At 66.8% G+C, this 12,840-nt stretch overlaps 2 protein-coding genes across 2 annotated transcripts in view; both read left to right on the top strand.

The window, feature by feature from the left end:
* The first annotated feature begins 80 nt into the window (after positions 1 to 80).
* Positions 81 to 3,106, top strand: CHLRE_04g215200v5 (uncharacterized protein). Its single transcript, XM_043061683.1, has 4 exons — positions 81 to 285; positions 728 to 858; positions 1,100 to 1,152; positions 1,339 to 3,106. Exons 1-4 carry the CDS (start codon positions 204 to 206, stop codon positions 1,595 to 1,597), a joined length of 525 nt encoding a protein of 174 aa, XP_042925103.1. The 5' UTR covers positions 81 to 203; the 3' UTR covers positions 1,598 to 3,106.
* Positions 3,107 to 3,220: 114 nt separating this feature from the next.
* The window catches only part of CHLRE_04g215250v5 (uncharacterized protein), a 13,016-nt gene continuing 3,396 nt past the window's right edge, over positions 3,221 to 12,840 (top strand). Inside the window, exons 1-12 of the mRNA XM_043061684.1 lie at positions 3,221 to 3,674; positions 4,186 to 4,386; positions 4,659 to 5,112; positions 5,371 to 5,528; positions 5,789 to 5,909; positions 6,081 to 6,600; positions 6,799 to 8,136; positions 8,369 to 10,651; positions 11,028 to 11,507; positions 11,714 to 12,022; positions 12,221 to 12,438; positions 12,740 to 12,840. The exon at positions 12,740 to 12,840 is cut by the window's right edge and continues 103 nt beyond it. Of these exons, the coding sequence (XP_042925102.1) occupies positions 3,638 to 3,674; positions 4,186 to 4,386; positions 4,659 to 5,112; positions 5,371 to 5,528; positions 5,789 to 5,909; positions 6,081 to 6,600; positions 6,799 to 8,136; positions 8,369 to 10,651; positions 11,028 to 11,507; positions 11,714 to 12,022; positions 12,221 to 12,438; positions 12,740 to 12,840 (6,220 nt within the window). The 5' untranslated portion in view covers positions 3,221 to 3,637. The remainder of the gene's footprint in view (positions 3,675 to 4,185; positions 4,387 to 4,658; positions 5,113 to 5,370; positions 5,529 to 5,788; positions 5,910 to 6,080; positions 6,601 to 6,798; positions 8,137 to 8,368; positions 10,652 to 11,027; positions 11,508 to 11,713; positions 12,023 to 12,220; positions 12,439 to 12,739) is intronic.

The following is a 12,840-nucleotide window of genomic DNA, read 5'->3' as shown; positions in this document are numbered from 1 at the left end:
GCGGGAAGGCCCGTCCTTTCGAGGATCAGACGGGGTACTTAAAGCAAGTTACATGAGCAAAGCCATAAATTACCAAAGCTACGTGCACAGCAACTCGCCTGGGCACCACTTGCGTTAAGCACTTTAACCGTTGGCACCCCACAGCTTCAAGCGCTAGCTGCCACATTGCATCCACACCAAACACCAACACCCAGGCCGCAGCCATGGCCTCACCGCGGACTGCTCGCCGCGCCCCGGCGGCGGCCGCAGTCGGGGCGTGCCTGGTGGCGTGGCTCCTCACCTCAGGTGCGTTGTAATTACAGCCCGAGCTCGCCTATTCATTTGACGGATGGTGATCGCAAGGGCTAGAGGGGATACCAACGAAAACGCCAGGATAGCAACAGACCCGCGGGCCCTGCCGCGGCCAGCTTGCTTGCAGCCGCCTCCTTGGCAGCGACCGGGCATATACACGCTGTTATGCTGCCTTTGTCCTGGATTGATCTTTCCTCCAGTGTTGATTGTCGATGCTCTCCTGTTTGCGGCTGATCAGAATAGCGCGGCGCGATTTCTCGGCCCACCCCCGGCAGCGCTCCGGGGCCACCTCGCCAGCAGCCGGCCGTGCCCTGTGCACACACACCTTAAACCTTCATTCACCCCCCGTGGGGCCCGTGGGGCCCGCACATCGCCCAATCCATCCCGCACGAACTTCCTTGACCACGCTGCACATTGCACCTCAACACACGTGCAGGCGTTGTTGTGGTGGACGCCGCCCGCAACCTCAAGGACAGCAGTCCGCCGCCGTCGCCTGCTCCACCTCTCACGAGTTTCTCCGGCAAGAGCGCTTCCCCTGCTGCTGTAGCTGACGGCTCGTCATCCAGGGTAAGCTAAGGGCCTGTCAGGTGCCATGAAGGGACGGATGCCATGCACTCATGCAGCGTGGAGCGCGTGGGGCTCGTGAGGGCAAGGACGTGTGCGTTGCTGCGGTGGGACATGCACAGCCGTTGGAGTGCGTGCGACAGTGGAAAGCTAGGACGTGTGGGCCCTTGGAGCCCGCGGCTGCTGTAAGGTGTAGGTCCTGCATATGACGGCACCGCACCTGCGCCTGTCTCTGCTCCCACAGGTTCAGGTGCAGGCGCCTTTTGTGAACGTGGACGTGGACACCAAGAGCGGCGGGTGAGGGCATGCGTCTACGGCACCAGTGTCTGGGCTGCGCCCTCCGTGCGTATGCCTTCCTTGTGATGAGCTGAATTGCTGCGTTGGCAACCGATTGGCGTGCTCAATACCGCGCCTGCCCGCACCCGCGTACTTTGCTCTTGGCCTGGAACTGACTGGCCCTTACTACCCCGCCACCACCTGCAGCGGCTGCGTCGTCATTCCTGGCGTCGGCCGCCTGGGCTGGTTGGACGGCTGCCGCCGCCGCCAGCTACTGGCTGCAGCAGTAGCAGATGCATCCGCTGGCGTCATTTCTGCTACAGCCGATGTGCAGCCTGCAGGCGGCCAGGGGGCCGCCTCAGCAGCCACGCAGGCCCCGGGCAGCAGCAGCAGCACACCTGACACCGTTGCGCCTGCTCCGGTTCTTGCGCCGGCTGCTGCCCCGTCTGCAGCTGTGTTGGCCTGAGTCCGTGTGTGGTTTGCCCGCGCGACACGAGGTTGTGTGCTGGCGCTTAGTTGCCGCGATAGCGAGAGCCATTAGCATGGTTGGGAGGGAGGCTTCTTACTGGGGGTGTTAGCAGTGCGTGGGTTGCAAAGACGCGTGACACGACTCGGCGAACACATGGTGTACTTACTTTTGCCCCGGTTGCGAACCTTGTCTGGTGTGGGGTGTTTAATTGGCAGCTGTGCAGCGGGGGGCTAGACATGGCTGTCAGCAGCAAGAGCGCTGTTAGCATAGTTAGCACTTACTGTGCTGCAATCAGCAGTGCTGTTCCGTTTGTACCTGAGTCTGTACCAAGAGGAGCTCGTACCTGATGAGTCTGTACCCAATTTCATGCCGTACTTGCGTGACGCGTGGCTGGAGTGCCGGCCTTTGTGAACGGGTGCCCCTTTTGTCCGTTGCGCGGTGACGCAGTTGACACATCCGTGGATTCACGCCCTGCGTGTGAGGGCGAGTGGCCCTAGTGCGCTGTGGGTGGTTTGCGTCACGGGACTCATTAGCCATGGAAAGAACTAACCCCTGCACGTTACGTGAGCCGACTGCGCTACCCCACACGGTACAAGTGCGCGACTGTGCAAGACTCGAACATTGCGTGCTTTCGTAACCCGTCAAATTGCAAGTTGCCAGTGCAAGCTCGAAGAAAAGTCTAGATGTGTTAGTACCGGTAGTCTGATGGCGTGATGGACCCACTTGAGTACTCGACGTTATGCACCACGCGGCTGTGCTAGCTGATGCGGAGCTGATGGTGGGCAGCTGGTTACTTTGCATCGTACTTTGGGTGCTGCAAAAGACGCACTTGTACATACCCAGCCCCCACCTGCATTCAGTGGGTAGGAAGGGGCTCACTCCTTTGCCACGGCTGCACGTACGTACGCTACTAGCGGCATTGGATGGAGGTGTTTAGGGAGAAGATGTGAGGAGCTGTTTAGCGTGGTTGTTCGGTGCTAGCCCTCTTACGCTGCTCCGGTTGGTTCCAGTACCTAATTAGGAACAGAACACGCAAACAGGGCTGCTGGGTTAGCTGGGTGTGGGGTCGCGGCGCGGTTATGAATGCGACATTACAAGAAGGGACATTCCGACCAAGCAAGGGTGCCCAGCACCCAGCGGTTATGAATGCGGATGTTACAGCGGTTATGGGCTCATGGCCAGTGCCACGGGTTCCCCACCACCAGCCCCCACGGAGCCAGTCGGTCGGGCAGTGACAATCTGCTAGCGAAGGTGCTGTAAACATGGAAGGCTCCATTTGATCCTCCACAGCCAGTAGCCACGAATCAGTGGGACCGTTGGATGAGTACGGTATCCCGCAGTGGGTATGACATCGTGGTATGACACTCGTGCGGGACTATTGCCGGCGCAGCTTGGTAAGCAAGCCGATTCCGCGTGGTGGCTGGATAGCGTGCGGGTCTCCATCCAATGGAGAGGATGGCATGATGAGCTTACATAGTTGGTATTCTGGTCCGTACCACTGGTCCAATTGGCAGACACGGTGTGCGCTGGCATCGATGCGGGGGATGTCTGCCGGGATAGCCAGCGAACGCATGCCGCCCCCAGCATCATATGCAAGCCTAAAACAAACAATCAGCGTTTGTCCAAGTACTAGCGGTTTTGAGTAATCACAAGGTTTCGCGCTGTGCCGTGTAGCTGGGCGTGTCAACTGCGCCTCGCCATCGGCGTCATCGCGATGGGAACTTTGCGCTTGCAAAGCCGCCTCAGTCTCAGCGCTATACATTTGCGAACAATCCGTTATACAGGCGACAAGCTTTGAAACTCGTGAAACAGGCTTGTGTGAAGCTTCTCGCTGACCGTGACGCCTTGTGATTTTCGCTCTGGAATAACTTACAGTGGAGAAAGTTTTGATAGCATACCTCTTGACTTACTGAATAAACCTCAACCTTTATTTTCGAAGACCTGGCAGCGGCGCCATCGCCGCATGGAGCGGGCCTGCATCCAGACTCGCTGGAATGTTTAGCATAATGGAGTAGTATACGAAAGGGCGTGGAGGCGATGGAGGTCGAAGCAGGAAGGCCGATGACTCCGGGCGGTAAGCCCTTCTTCCAATTGCAGCGCGCCCCTGTGTTTGCCATGTGGAGGCATAGCGAAAGCTGCAAACACTGAGGCGTGGCCCGCGTTTCTACGGGCATCCAAACACAGACAGACGGTGACGTAACGGCTAGCCTTTACGCTGGAAGGGCAGTCGAAGTCTTGGATGTATCTCGAATAACACGTCTCAGGACAGGCGGCATACTTACCCGCTTGAGGGGGCCGCGTGCCTCCAACCGCAGCAGCCTGCTGTATCCCGCGGTCCATGCCTCCAGCCCGACCCTGACAACGAGCTGTGTAGTGCGTGGCATGTTCCACTTGCTACAATAGCTGGCACGCGGGCCATGATGAATTAGGGAGCTACCCGGGGGCTTCAGGCCTGCAGACCTCCCCCAGCCCGTCAGCTGTCCAACCGGAGCTGTGTGAGCTCTTTGCATGGCCCCGTCGCCAGCCTCGGGCTCTTACCCTTACCCCTCCCTCTCCCCCTCCCTCTCACTCTCCTCCGCTCGCAGCTGACCTGGTGCTGCGTGTGACCTACAAGGCTGATGCCGCAAGCACCAGCGGCACCGCCGGCGGCGAGGGCGGCGCAGGCGCAGGCGCGGCCGCGGCGCCTGTGTATAAGCCGGTGACGGTGGTGGTTGGGGCACAAGACAGCGTTGAGGACGTGCGGCAGAACGCACTAACGCTCGTGAACCGCCGACTGGTGCTGGAAGGTGAGTGGACTATCACGTCTGCAGCGTCACGTCTGGTGGCAACGGGGAAGCGAGGGCTGGGTGGCCGCCAGGGGCAAATAGTTTGAGCGCTGGCGAATTGAAGCACGCCGGTTACACAAGGACGGGCTGCACAAGCTTCCGGTTGCTCTTCCTGTGAGACACTTTGCTCGTGAAGGGAGAGTGAGAGCAGGGGGTAGGGAAGGACCTACCAATCAATACGCATACACATTTTAGGGTCTGGCAAACACGCGTTGCGCCCCTCCTGCTTTCAGGCAAGGATGAGGTCGAGGTCGTGGCTCTGGAGCAGTGCGGCCGCGTCTTCTACCGCACCGCAGGCTCCGGCACAGGCGCCGCCACCAGCAGCAGCGACGCAGCAGCGGATGCAGGCACGCCACCTGCCACGGCAGAGGCAGAGGCAGGGGCAGCGGCGCCGCCCCTCAAGGCGAGCAGCAGCGGTGCCAAGTCCGCCGCCAGCGCCGCGGCACAACCGCAGCAGCTGGCGACGGCGCGCACGCCCGCGCTCTCAGTGATTGTGGCAGAGCAGCCGCTGGTGGCGCACGTGCGTACGGCGCCGTGTCTGCACGTGACGCTGGAGGGCAACGCGGCGGGGGCGTGCCCCGTGAGCGTGCCGCTAGCAGCGCTGGGCGCTGGCGGCGGCGGTGGGCACGAGGAGGAGGTGATGGTGTCAGACCTGGTGACTGCGGCCATCAAGGCGCTCAAGACACGGTGGGTTGGGTTTTCGGCGTCATGTTTGATGGTTGCGGCGTTGTGGCGAAGGCCAGGCGTGCGGGGCGCAAGGCAGGCGCGCGGGGCGAAAGTCAGGCCTCGTGCTTACGGCCGTCCGGCGGAAGGGATGTGTGCGCGGCACCGATCCCGCACGCGGCCATCAGTCGTTTCCTTTCCACCCCTACTGTGCATTGTATCTGCCCCGCCGTCCGTCTATCTGTCCGTCAACCCGCCTGCCCCTGCCTCCCCACTCCACAGGTACGGCCCCACCCAGGCCGGTGCCGCGCTCACGGCCCACATTCTGGAGGCGGGCGCGCCAGGGGGGCGGCGGCTGCTGCCCACCTTTGACGCCCTGCCGCGGCGGCTGCTGGCGGCGGGCGACGCACACGTCGTGCTGTCGGGCGTCACGTGTGGCGGTGAGCAGGAGGACGGGCTGGGGCTGGGGCTGGGGCTAGGGCTGGGGCTGGGGCTGGGGCTAGGGCTGGGGCTGGGGCTGGGGCTGGGGCTGGCGCTGGCGCTGGCGCTGGCGCTGGCGCTGGGGCTGGCGGGATCAAAGCTGTCTGTTTGTCATATGCAAAGTAGAGAAGGGTCGGGTACGGCTCGTCTCAGGGCTGACAAACCCTTCACGATTCTCAACACCCGCTTGCAACGTCTTCCCCACTCCACGATTGCACAGACATGGGTGTGGTCATGTCGGACGAGCCGGCTGCGGCTGCGGGGCCGGGGTTGGACTCTGACCAAGCGCTGAGGAAGAGCGAGAGCGGCGCCTCGCACGCCCCCGTGATTCCGCTGCCGGGGTGAGCGGATAGATTGCCATGCGGGCTTGTGCGGGCTTGACGGGCGAAGCGCTGGGCTGCATGCGTGGCCACTTGAGTCGAAGCACAGGGCACGAAAATGGTTACCCACGCCCTGTGTTATGGACGACGTAAGGAATGAAACACGTGTTTGCAACTTAACAAAACACACAGGTACACCGCGGACCCTCTGGACCCTCTGGAGCCCCACACCTCTGCCATCTCCCTCTCCGGCCCCGGCGGCCTAGTCGTTGGCGCCGCGGCGTCCTGCCTCAGCCACAGCGGCAGCCTCGCCGCCGGCGGCGGCGCCGCCGCCACCAGTGCCCACGGCCTGACCGCGGGCGCCGTCGGCTGTCACAACGTGCCGCTGGGCGCCGCCGGCGGCAGCGAGGAGCTGAGGCTGGAGAGCGCGGCGCCCTCCACCACCTCGCTGCATGGCGCGGCGCTGCGGGGCGGGCAGAAGCTGCCGCCCATGGGCGACGACGGGGACAGCAGCCGGAGGAAGCTGGCGGGTCTGGCTGGCGTGTCGCCGAGTGCAGGGCCTGCGTCAGGAGGAGGAGGAGGAGGTGGAGGGGGTGGTGGGACTGGGCCAGGCAGTGCGCCGCTCAAGGGCTCGCGACTGGGTCAGGCCACGTACGCGGACTCGGAGCCGTCGGTGCATAGCCGGGCCTCCCTGGAGCCAGACGCAGTGCGGGTGAGCGAGCGCGCTGTGTGGCACGTGTGTTGCCATGTAGTGTCGCGTCGTTATGTCGGTGTGTCTATTTCTGTTGTGTTGTGTTGCGTTATGCTGCGTTGTTGAGTGCATGTGCCTTATGGTGGGAAGCGCTTGCAGCCCCTGTGCTGGGCGTGCTGAGCCTGCAGCTCCCCTGTCTCCTTTCCTTGCACTTCACAGACCGTGCGGAAAGGCGACGGCGTGGGCGCGATGCCCGTGCTTGCGCACACGGACACACTGGGCCGCAAGGGGCAGGGGCCAGTGGCAGCAGTCGCCGCCGGCGGGCAGCCAGGCCTGGTCCCCGCGGTGATCTCCGCAGCCGCACCAGCACCCATCAGGACTTCAACCAGCGGCGCCGTCAGGCAGTCCGAAAACGGGGCCGCCGCTAGGCAACCGGACGCTGGCGGCGCCGACGCGCCGCCGGTTGCAAAGAAAGGCTTCCTCATACCGCCCGGCAGCGCGCCTGAGGATGCAAGCACGAGCGGCAACAGCAGCAACAACAACAGCAACAACACCAGCAACAACAACAACAGCAGCAGCGACAGCGTGGCGCCGCTGCCGCCGGCGGTGTGGAGTGACTTCATGCCGGCGACGGACGAGCCCGGGCCCGATGGCGCGCCCGGGCCGGCGGCTAGCGGCGGCGTGTGCCTTGGCCTCATGGCGATGTTCAGCGCCGGAGCGCGTGCGCAGCAGCAGGCGGTGTGGCGGGCGCGGCTGCGCGCGGCGCTGGCGTGTGGCGATGCCGCCGAGCTGGCCGCCTGGCTGGAGTTCCACACCAGCCGCGGCGGCGGCCGTGATCAGGCGGAGCTGGACGCCGTCCTCTGGCTGGCGCTGGAGGCCGGCGGCGGCAGTGGCAAGGCCATAACCGCAGGCGTCGGCGCGGAGGCCGACGGCGCCAAAGGGCCCGCGCCGTCGCTGGTGCGGGTGCTGCTCCGTGGCGGCGCCGCCGCCGACGCGCCGCGGCCCACGGGGCAGGTGGTGGGGGCCTCGGGCGGGTCGGGCTCGGGCCCTAACACGCCCCACGGGGCGCGGGCCGCGCGCAACAGGGTGGCACCGGCGGGTGCCGCGTCCGCGGCGGCGCTGGAGGGCGCGACGCCGTTGATGCGGGCGGCCGAGCTGGGGTCGCTGGCGTTGGTGGAGGTGCTGCTGGATGGCGGCGCCTCCCCTGCGGTGGCGCAGCCAGGCAGCGGACTCACCGCGCTCCACCGGGCCATCATCGCGTCACCCGCGGAGCCGGCCTGGACCGCCCAGGCCGCCGGCGCCAATGCCGCCGGCAAGCGGGGACCCGGGGGCCAGGGCCAGGAGGCCGGGCCGCAGCACGCGGCGCTGCGCTGCGCGGCCATGCTGCTGGAGGAGATGGGGGCGGACAAGGCGCGCAAGCTGCGGTGCGGCGCTGTTGGGGACGACCTGGTGCGCTTCGCGGTGCGGCACGGCCGCGGCGACGCAGTGCGTTGGCTGCTGGCGGCGGGACTGACGCCCGCGGCGCCGGCTGAGGAGGCGTCCGCAGCCGACGACCAGGTGCGTGCTCCAATTGTCTTTGTCAGACTGTGCATTTGTCTGTGGATAGTGCTACCGTCAATGCTACTGTACTGCTGTTGCCGCCTTGATTGGCGACCTGGGATGCTGAGACCAGCTCCAGAACAAAGCCTGACAAAGCTGCGGTGCCAACATGGTGCCTCACACGCACACACAAACACACTCATTCCCTCAATATCAACCCAACCCTCAACCCACGCACACGCCTACACAGGCCTCGTGCGCCTACCTGGCAGGCCAGCTGGCAGTCACCCTGGACGTGTGGGACCTGCCGCCGCCGCCACCCGCCGCCGCGCCGCCCCTGCGCGACCCACTGCGCCCCGCCAGCGACCCAGCCTGGGTGCTGGGCGCAGAGGAGAAGCGCTTTGCCGCCAACCGCCGCCAACTGCTGTGCGGCGCCGCCGCCGCCGGCCGCCTCGACGTCATCAACCGCCTACTGGACAAACCGCCGCCGTACGACCGGCTGCGGCGGGACGAGCTGGAGGCGGCGCTGGCGGCGGCGCGGCGCGGCAGCGCCGCCGCCGCCGCCGCCGCCACCGCCGCCCCTGCAAACACGGGAGCTTCCGCCAGCCAGCGCCAGGTGGAGGAGCTGCTGTCCAAGAGGGCGCACACGTGCCTCAACTGGGACCGGGAGCTGCTGCCGGCGCTGCAGCGGTTTGACCTGGAGGTGGTGTCGGAGTGGCTGCTACGCGACTTCCCCAGCCCGGCGGCGGTGGACCGCGCGCTGGCGGCGACGCTGACGGCGGAGCGGCTGTCGCTGCCGCTGTGGCAGGACGCCGCTGTCGCAACCGTTCGGGCGCTGATTGCCGGCGGCGCCGATGTCAATTACGTGTGGGAGGTGCCGGCGGCGGCGGCGGCGGCCAGCGCGGCCGCGGCCGCGCACCTGGGCGGCGGCGGCGGCGGCGGGCAGGCGGCGGCGGGGCATGCGGTGCTCACGCCGCTGCTGGCAGCGCTGCAGGCGCCCGCGCCGGCGGTGGTGGCGGCGCTGCTTGCGGCGGGCGCCGACCCGCGGCGGCGCGACGCGCCCGGCGGCGAGAACGCCCTCGCGTTCGCGGTGCGCGTCGCGGAGCGCGCGGCGCGGAGCGCCTCTGGCGCCGCCTCTGGCGGCGACGACCATCTCGGCCACCTGTTGGGCGGCGGTCGCTACGCGGCACACGCGCCGGGCTCCGCGGAGGCAGCGGCGGCGGCGTCCGCCGCCGGCGTGGCCGTGGCGACGCTGTTGGACACCGACTACGCGCCGGAGCTGCTCACTGCCCGGAACGAGCACGGCCAGTCGCCTGTCTTCATGGCGGCTGTGCTGGACCTGCCTGCCATTCTGCAGACGCTGGTGTCCGCGTCGGCGGCGGCGGACCCATGGGCCAAGGCGGCGGCGGCGCCGCCGCCGACGGGTGTGACGTCCACCGACACGCCCCTGGATTTGCTGCCGCTGCCGGCAGGATCGGCAGGCGCGCCGGCGTCGTCATCGGCGGCGCGGCCGGCGGCGGCGGCGGCGGTGCTGGTGGCGCCGCCGGGGCAGTGGAGTGCCGCACACGAGGCGGCGCGGTGTGGAGCGCTGGGCAGCCTGGGGCTGCTGCTGGGTAGCGGCGCCAACCCGCGGCCGCTGCTGCCGCCGGGCGCGGCGCCGCCGCCGCCCGAGGTGGCGGCGGCCCGGCTGCGCGACGCACTTGTCGGCGCCATCCGTGGCGGCCGCGTCGGCGCCGCCAAGCTGCTTTCGGATCTACAGGCGCGCGGCCTGTACGAACGTGAGCTGGCGGCGGCGCTGTCGCTCGCCAAGTCCTGCGCCGCCGCGCCGCCGGCGCCGCCGCCGGGCCTGGTTGCGGCTGGCGCCGCCGGCGCCGACCCGGCGCGCTACGAGGCCCTCCTTGGTTTCCTGTCCTCGCAAGCGCACGTGTACATGGACTGGGCGGGCGAGGTGCTGCCGGCGCTGCGTGGCGGAAACGCCGCCGCCATCCAGCGCTGGATCTCGGGCGACCGCATCACAGCCGACGATGCCAGCCGCGCCCTGGTGGCGCTGGTGGAGGGCGCGCAGCCCTGCAAAGATTCCGCCGCCACCGCCGCCGCCGCGGCCTCGGAGAGCGGTGGGGCCGTGGGCCACGGGTCTGGCCTTGCCAGCCTGGGCCTTGGCGGCGGCGGCGGCGGCGGCGGCGGCGGTTTGGAGCTGGGCGGCGGCGCGAGCTCCAAGGCTTTGCTGAGTAAGGGCCCCACGGCTCGGTCGGTGGCGGAGATTGCGGCGGCGCTGGTGCGCGCGGGCGCCGACGTAAACGCTACCGTGCCCAGCGTCGACCCCGTCACAGCGGCGCCTGCAGGCGGCAGTAGCAGCAACAGCGGCAACGCCGCATTCGGCGGCAGTAGCAGCGGCCGGCAGACGTTGCTGATGGCCGCGGCGGTGCGGGGCAGCCTGCCGCTGGTGGAGGTGCTGCTGGCGGTGGGGGCGCGTGTGGATGCGGAGGACGGGTCCGGGTGCACGGCCGTGGATCTGGCCATTCTGGCGCGGCAGGTGCGTCGCACTGTGGGAGCGGGGGAGCGCGGGGAGAGGGGGGTCAGAACGATGGGACGAGGAGCGGGACGAGTGGCAGCAGGGGTGGGAGGGGCACAGGGTCGGCGGGCTGCTTGGTTTGGGGCATGTGCCGCTCGTCAAGAACCGCGTTGGTTAGGGCTCGTATCCCTTTCAGTGCTCATTCACCACCCAACATGGCCTGGACGACTCTACTGCGCCTGCGCTTATTACACAGCCACTCTCCCCTCCACTGCCTCTCTTCCCTTAATACTGTTCCTGCCTACGCCTTCACTCCTGAAATAATCATGAATGTAACCCCCTCCCTCTTTCCCCCCCCCCTCCCTCCCCCTCTCCCTCCCTCTCTCCCTCCCACCAGCGCCTGGGCGGCAGCGACGGCCCCGGCAAGCCCGTGCTGGCCGCCCTGCTGGCCGCCTACGGCGAGCGCCGCCTCAACACGCACCGCACCGCCGCCGGCGACTCGGCCCTCATGCTGGCGGTTCGCACCACCCACCAAGACGCCGTAGCCCAGCTGCTAGAAGCCGGCGCCACGCCCGCCGCCGCCGACGCCTCCGAGCCCACGCCCGCCTTCGCAGCCGCTACCGGCGGCGCCGCCGCCGGAGGCGGTGGCGAAGGCGGCGCGGAGGACGGCGACCAGCTGTCCGACCTGCCAAGGCCTGGTGGTGGGGCGGGAGGGCTGACGAGTTTGGGGTCGCGGCGTGTGCTTGGCAAGCTGCCTAGCGGCGCGGCGCGCAAGGGCAGTGCGGTGTACCTGGCGGCCAAGATGGAGGACAAGGCGCTGCTGCACATGCTGCTGAAGAAGGCCAGCTTGGGAGAGGGCATGAACGCCTGCCGCACGGTGAGGGGCGTGGGTGAGGGGAGGCGGAGGGGTTTGGCGGGCCGCCACTCCGTTAACTGCTCATGTGTGTAACACCCTCCCTCCGTTGTTGTTGCTGCGTCCTTGGAGTCTCCACCTCCTTTTTTGGCACGGCCGCAGCACCCAACTCCCAAACCAATCCTCCCAAAACAAACCTCCTAAAAACTACCCCTTAACAAAATTCACAGGAGGTTCAGCTGGGAGCGCTGCACGGCGGCCGCGTCACCCTACTGGAGGCCTCCCTTGCAGTACCCGACCTGCTCAAAGCCGTGCCCGGGCCCACCCCGCCGGAGGGCGGCGGCAGCGCAGCGTTGGGCGCGGCGGAGCAGGCGTGTGCCCGCCTGGCGGAGCAGGCAGCGGTGCGGCTGGAGGAGGCGCAGGCGTTACTACGAGAGCTGGCGGCAGCTAACCTGGCGGCGGCGAGTGGGGAGGCGGCGGCGGCCCTGGCGCCCGCGGACTCGGCGCGCGTTTCGAAGTACCTCACAGCGAAGACCAAGGTGTGTTTGGGGTTTCAAGGGAAGGTTACATTGATGATTTATTCAGGAAGTGGTAGACGGTATGGGGGGCTTCGAGGTCACTGGGGTAACGTATCATGTGTGGACCGAGAAATTGGTTAAGAGATTAACACCATGCGCGGCCGATGGCTTATGCTTGGTATCATAACACATGCGCCATCAAACAAACTGGCGGCACAGGTGTTAGAGGAGGTGTTTGGCTGCCACGAGCACATGCGGCTCTTCTACGCGACCGCCCGCGCCGCCCTGCATGGCTTGGAGGCGGGGCTGCGGCAGCGGCGCGACGACATGGCGTCAAAGCTGAGCGGCAGCGCGGCGGCACAGATGCGGCTGGTAGGGCTGCAGTCCAAGCTGGCGGCGTCCAAGGACGACATGTTGCGGACCATCGCCGCCAAGAGGTAAGCGCGTCAGCGTGCGTGCGTGCGTCCGCTCGTGTTTTAGCGCGTGTGTCGTGGCGACGAATTTGTGAGAAGGCACACGGAAGGGAAACACGCAGGACGCAGGGCTGTTTGTCCGATGTGGTGCATGTGCGGTTTGCGATGCAGTGTGGAGCGATTCCTCCCACGCCCTCTCCTCTTGGCTTCACCAACTAGCTAGTTCCCCGGCTGCTCGGCCAACTGGCGGAATGGCCTGCTGACTTGCTGACTCTTATTCATTTATATTTAAAAGGACATTGCTTACGCTGACTTATATTACCAGGGACGCCACGCTGGCCAAGGTGGAGGCGCTGTTTGATGCGCGGCTGCGGGGGCTGGAGGAGGCGGCTCGGCGAGGCGAGGCGGGCGTTCAGCAGCAGATGG

The sequence above is a fragment of the Chlamydomonas reinhardtii genome, chromosome 4 (assembly GCF_000002595.2).
Source record: "Chlamydomonas reinhardtii strain CC-503 cw92 mt+ chromosome 4, whole genome shotgun sequence".
Taxonomy (NCBI): domain Eukaryota; kingdom Viridiplantae; phylum Chlorophyta; class Chlorophyceae; order Chlamydomonadales; family Chlamydomonadaceae; genus Chlamydomonas; species Chlamydomonas reinhardtii.
Note: the sequence above shows the minus strand (reverse complement) of the source record. Positions and strands in the feature narration are given on the sequence as shown.

Coding starts and splice junctions, on each gene's coding strand:
- CHLRE_04g215200v5 (XM_043061683.1), top strand. CDS start 204: ATGGCCTCACCGCGGACTGCTCGCCGCGCCCCGGCGGCGGCCGCAGTC. Junction 286..727: donor GGCGTGGCTCCTCACCTCAG/GTGCGTTGTAAT, acceptor ACACACGTGCAG/GCGTTGTTGTGGTGGACGCC. Junction 859..1,099: donor CTGACGGCTCGTCATCCAGG/GTAAGCTAAGGG, acceptor CTGCTCCCACAG/GTTCAGGTGCAGGCGCCTTT.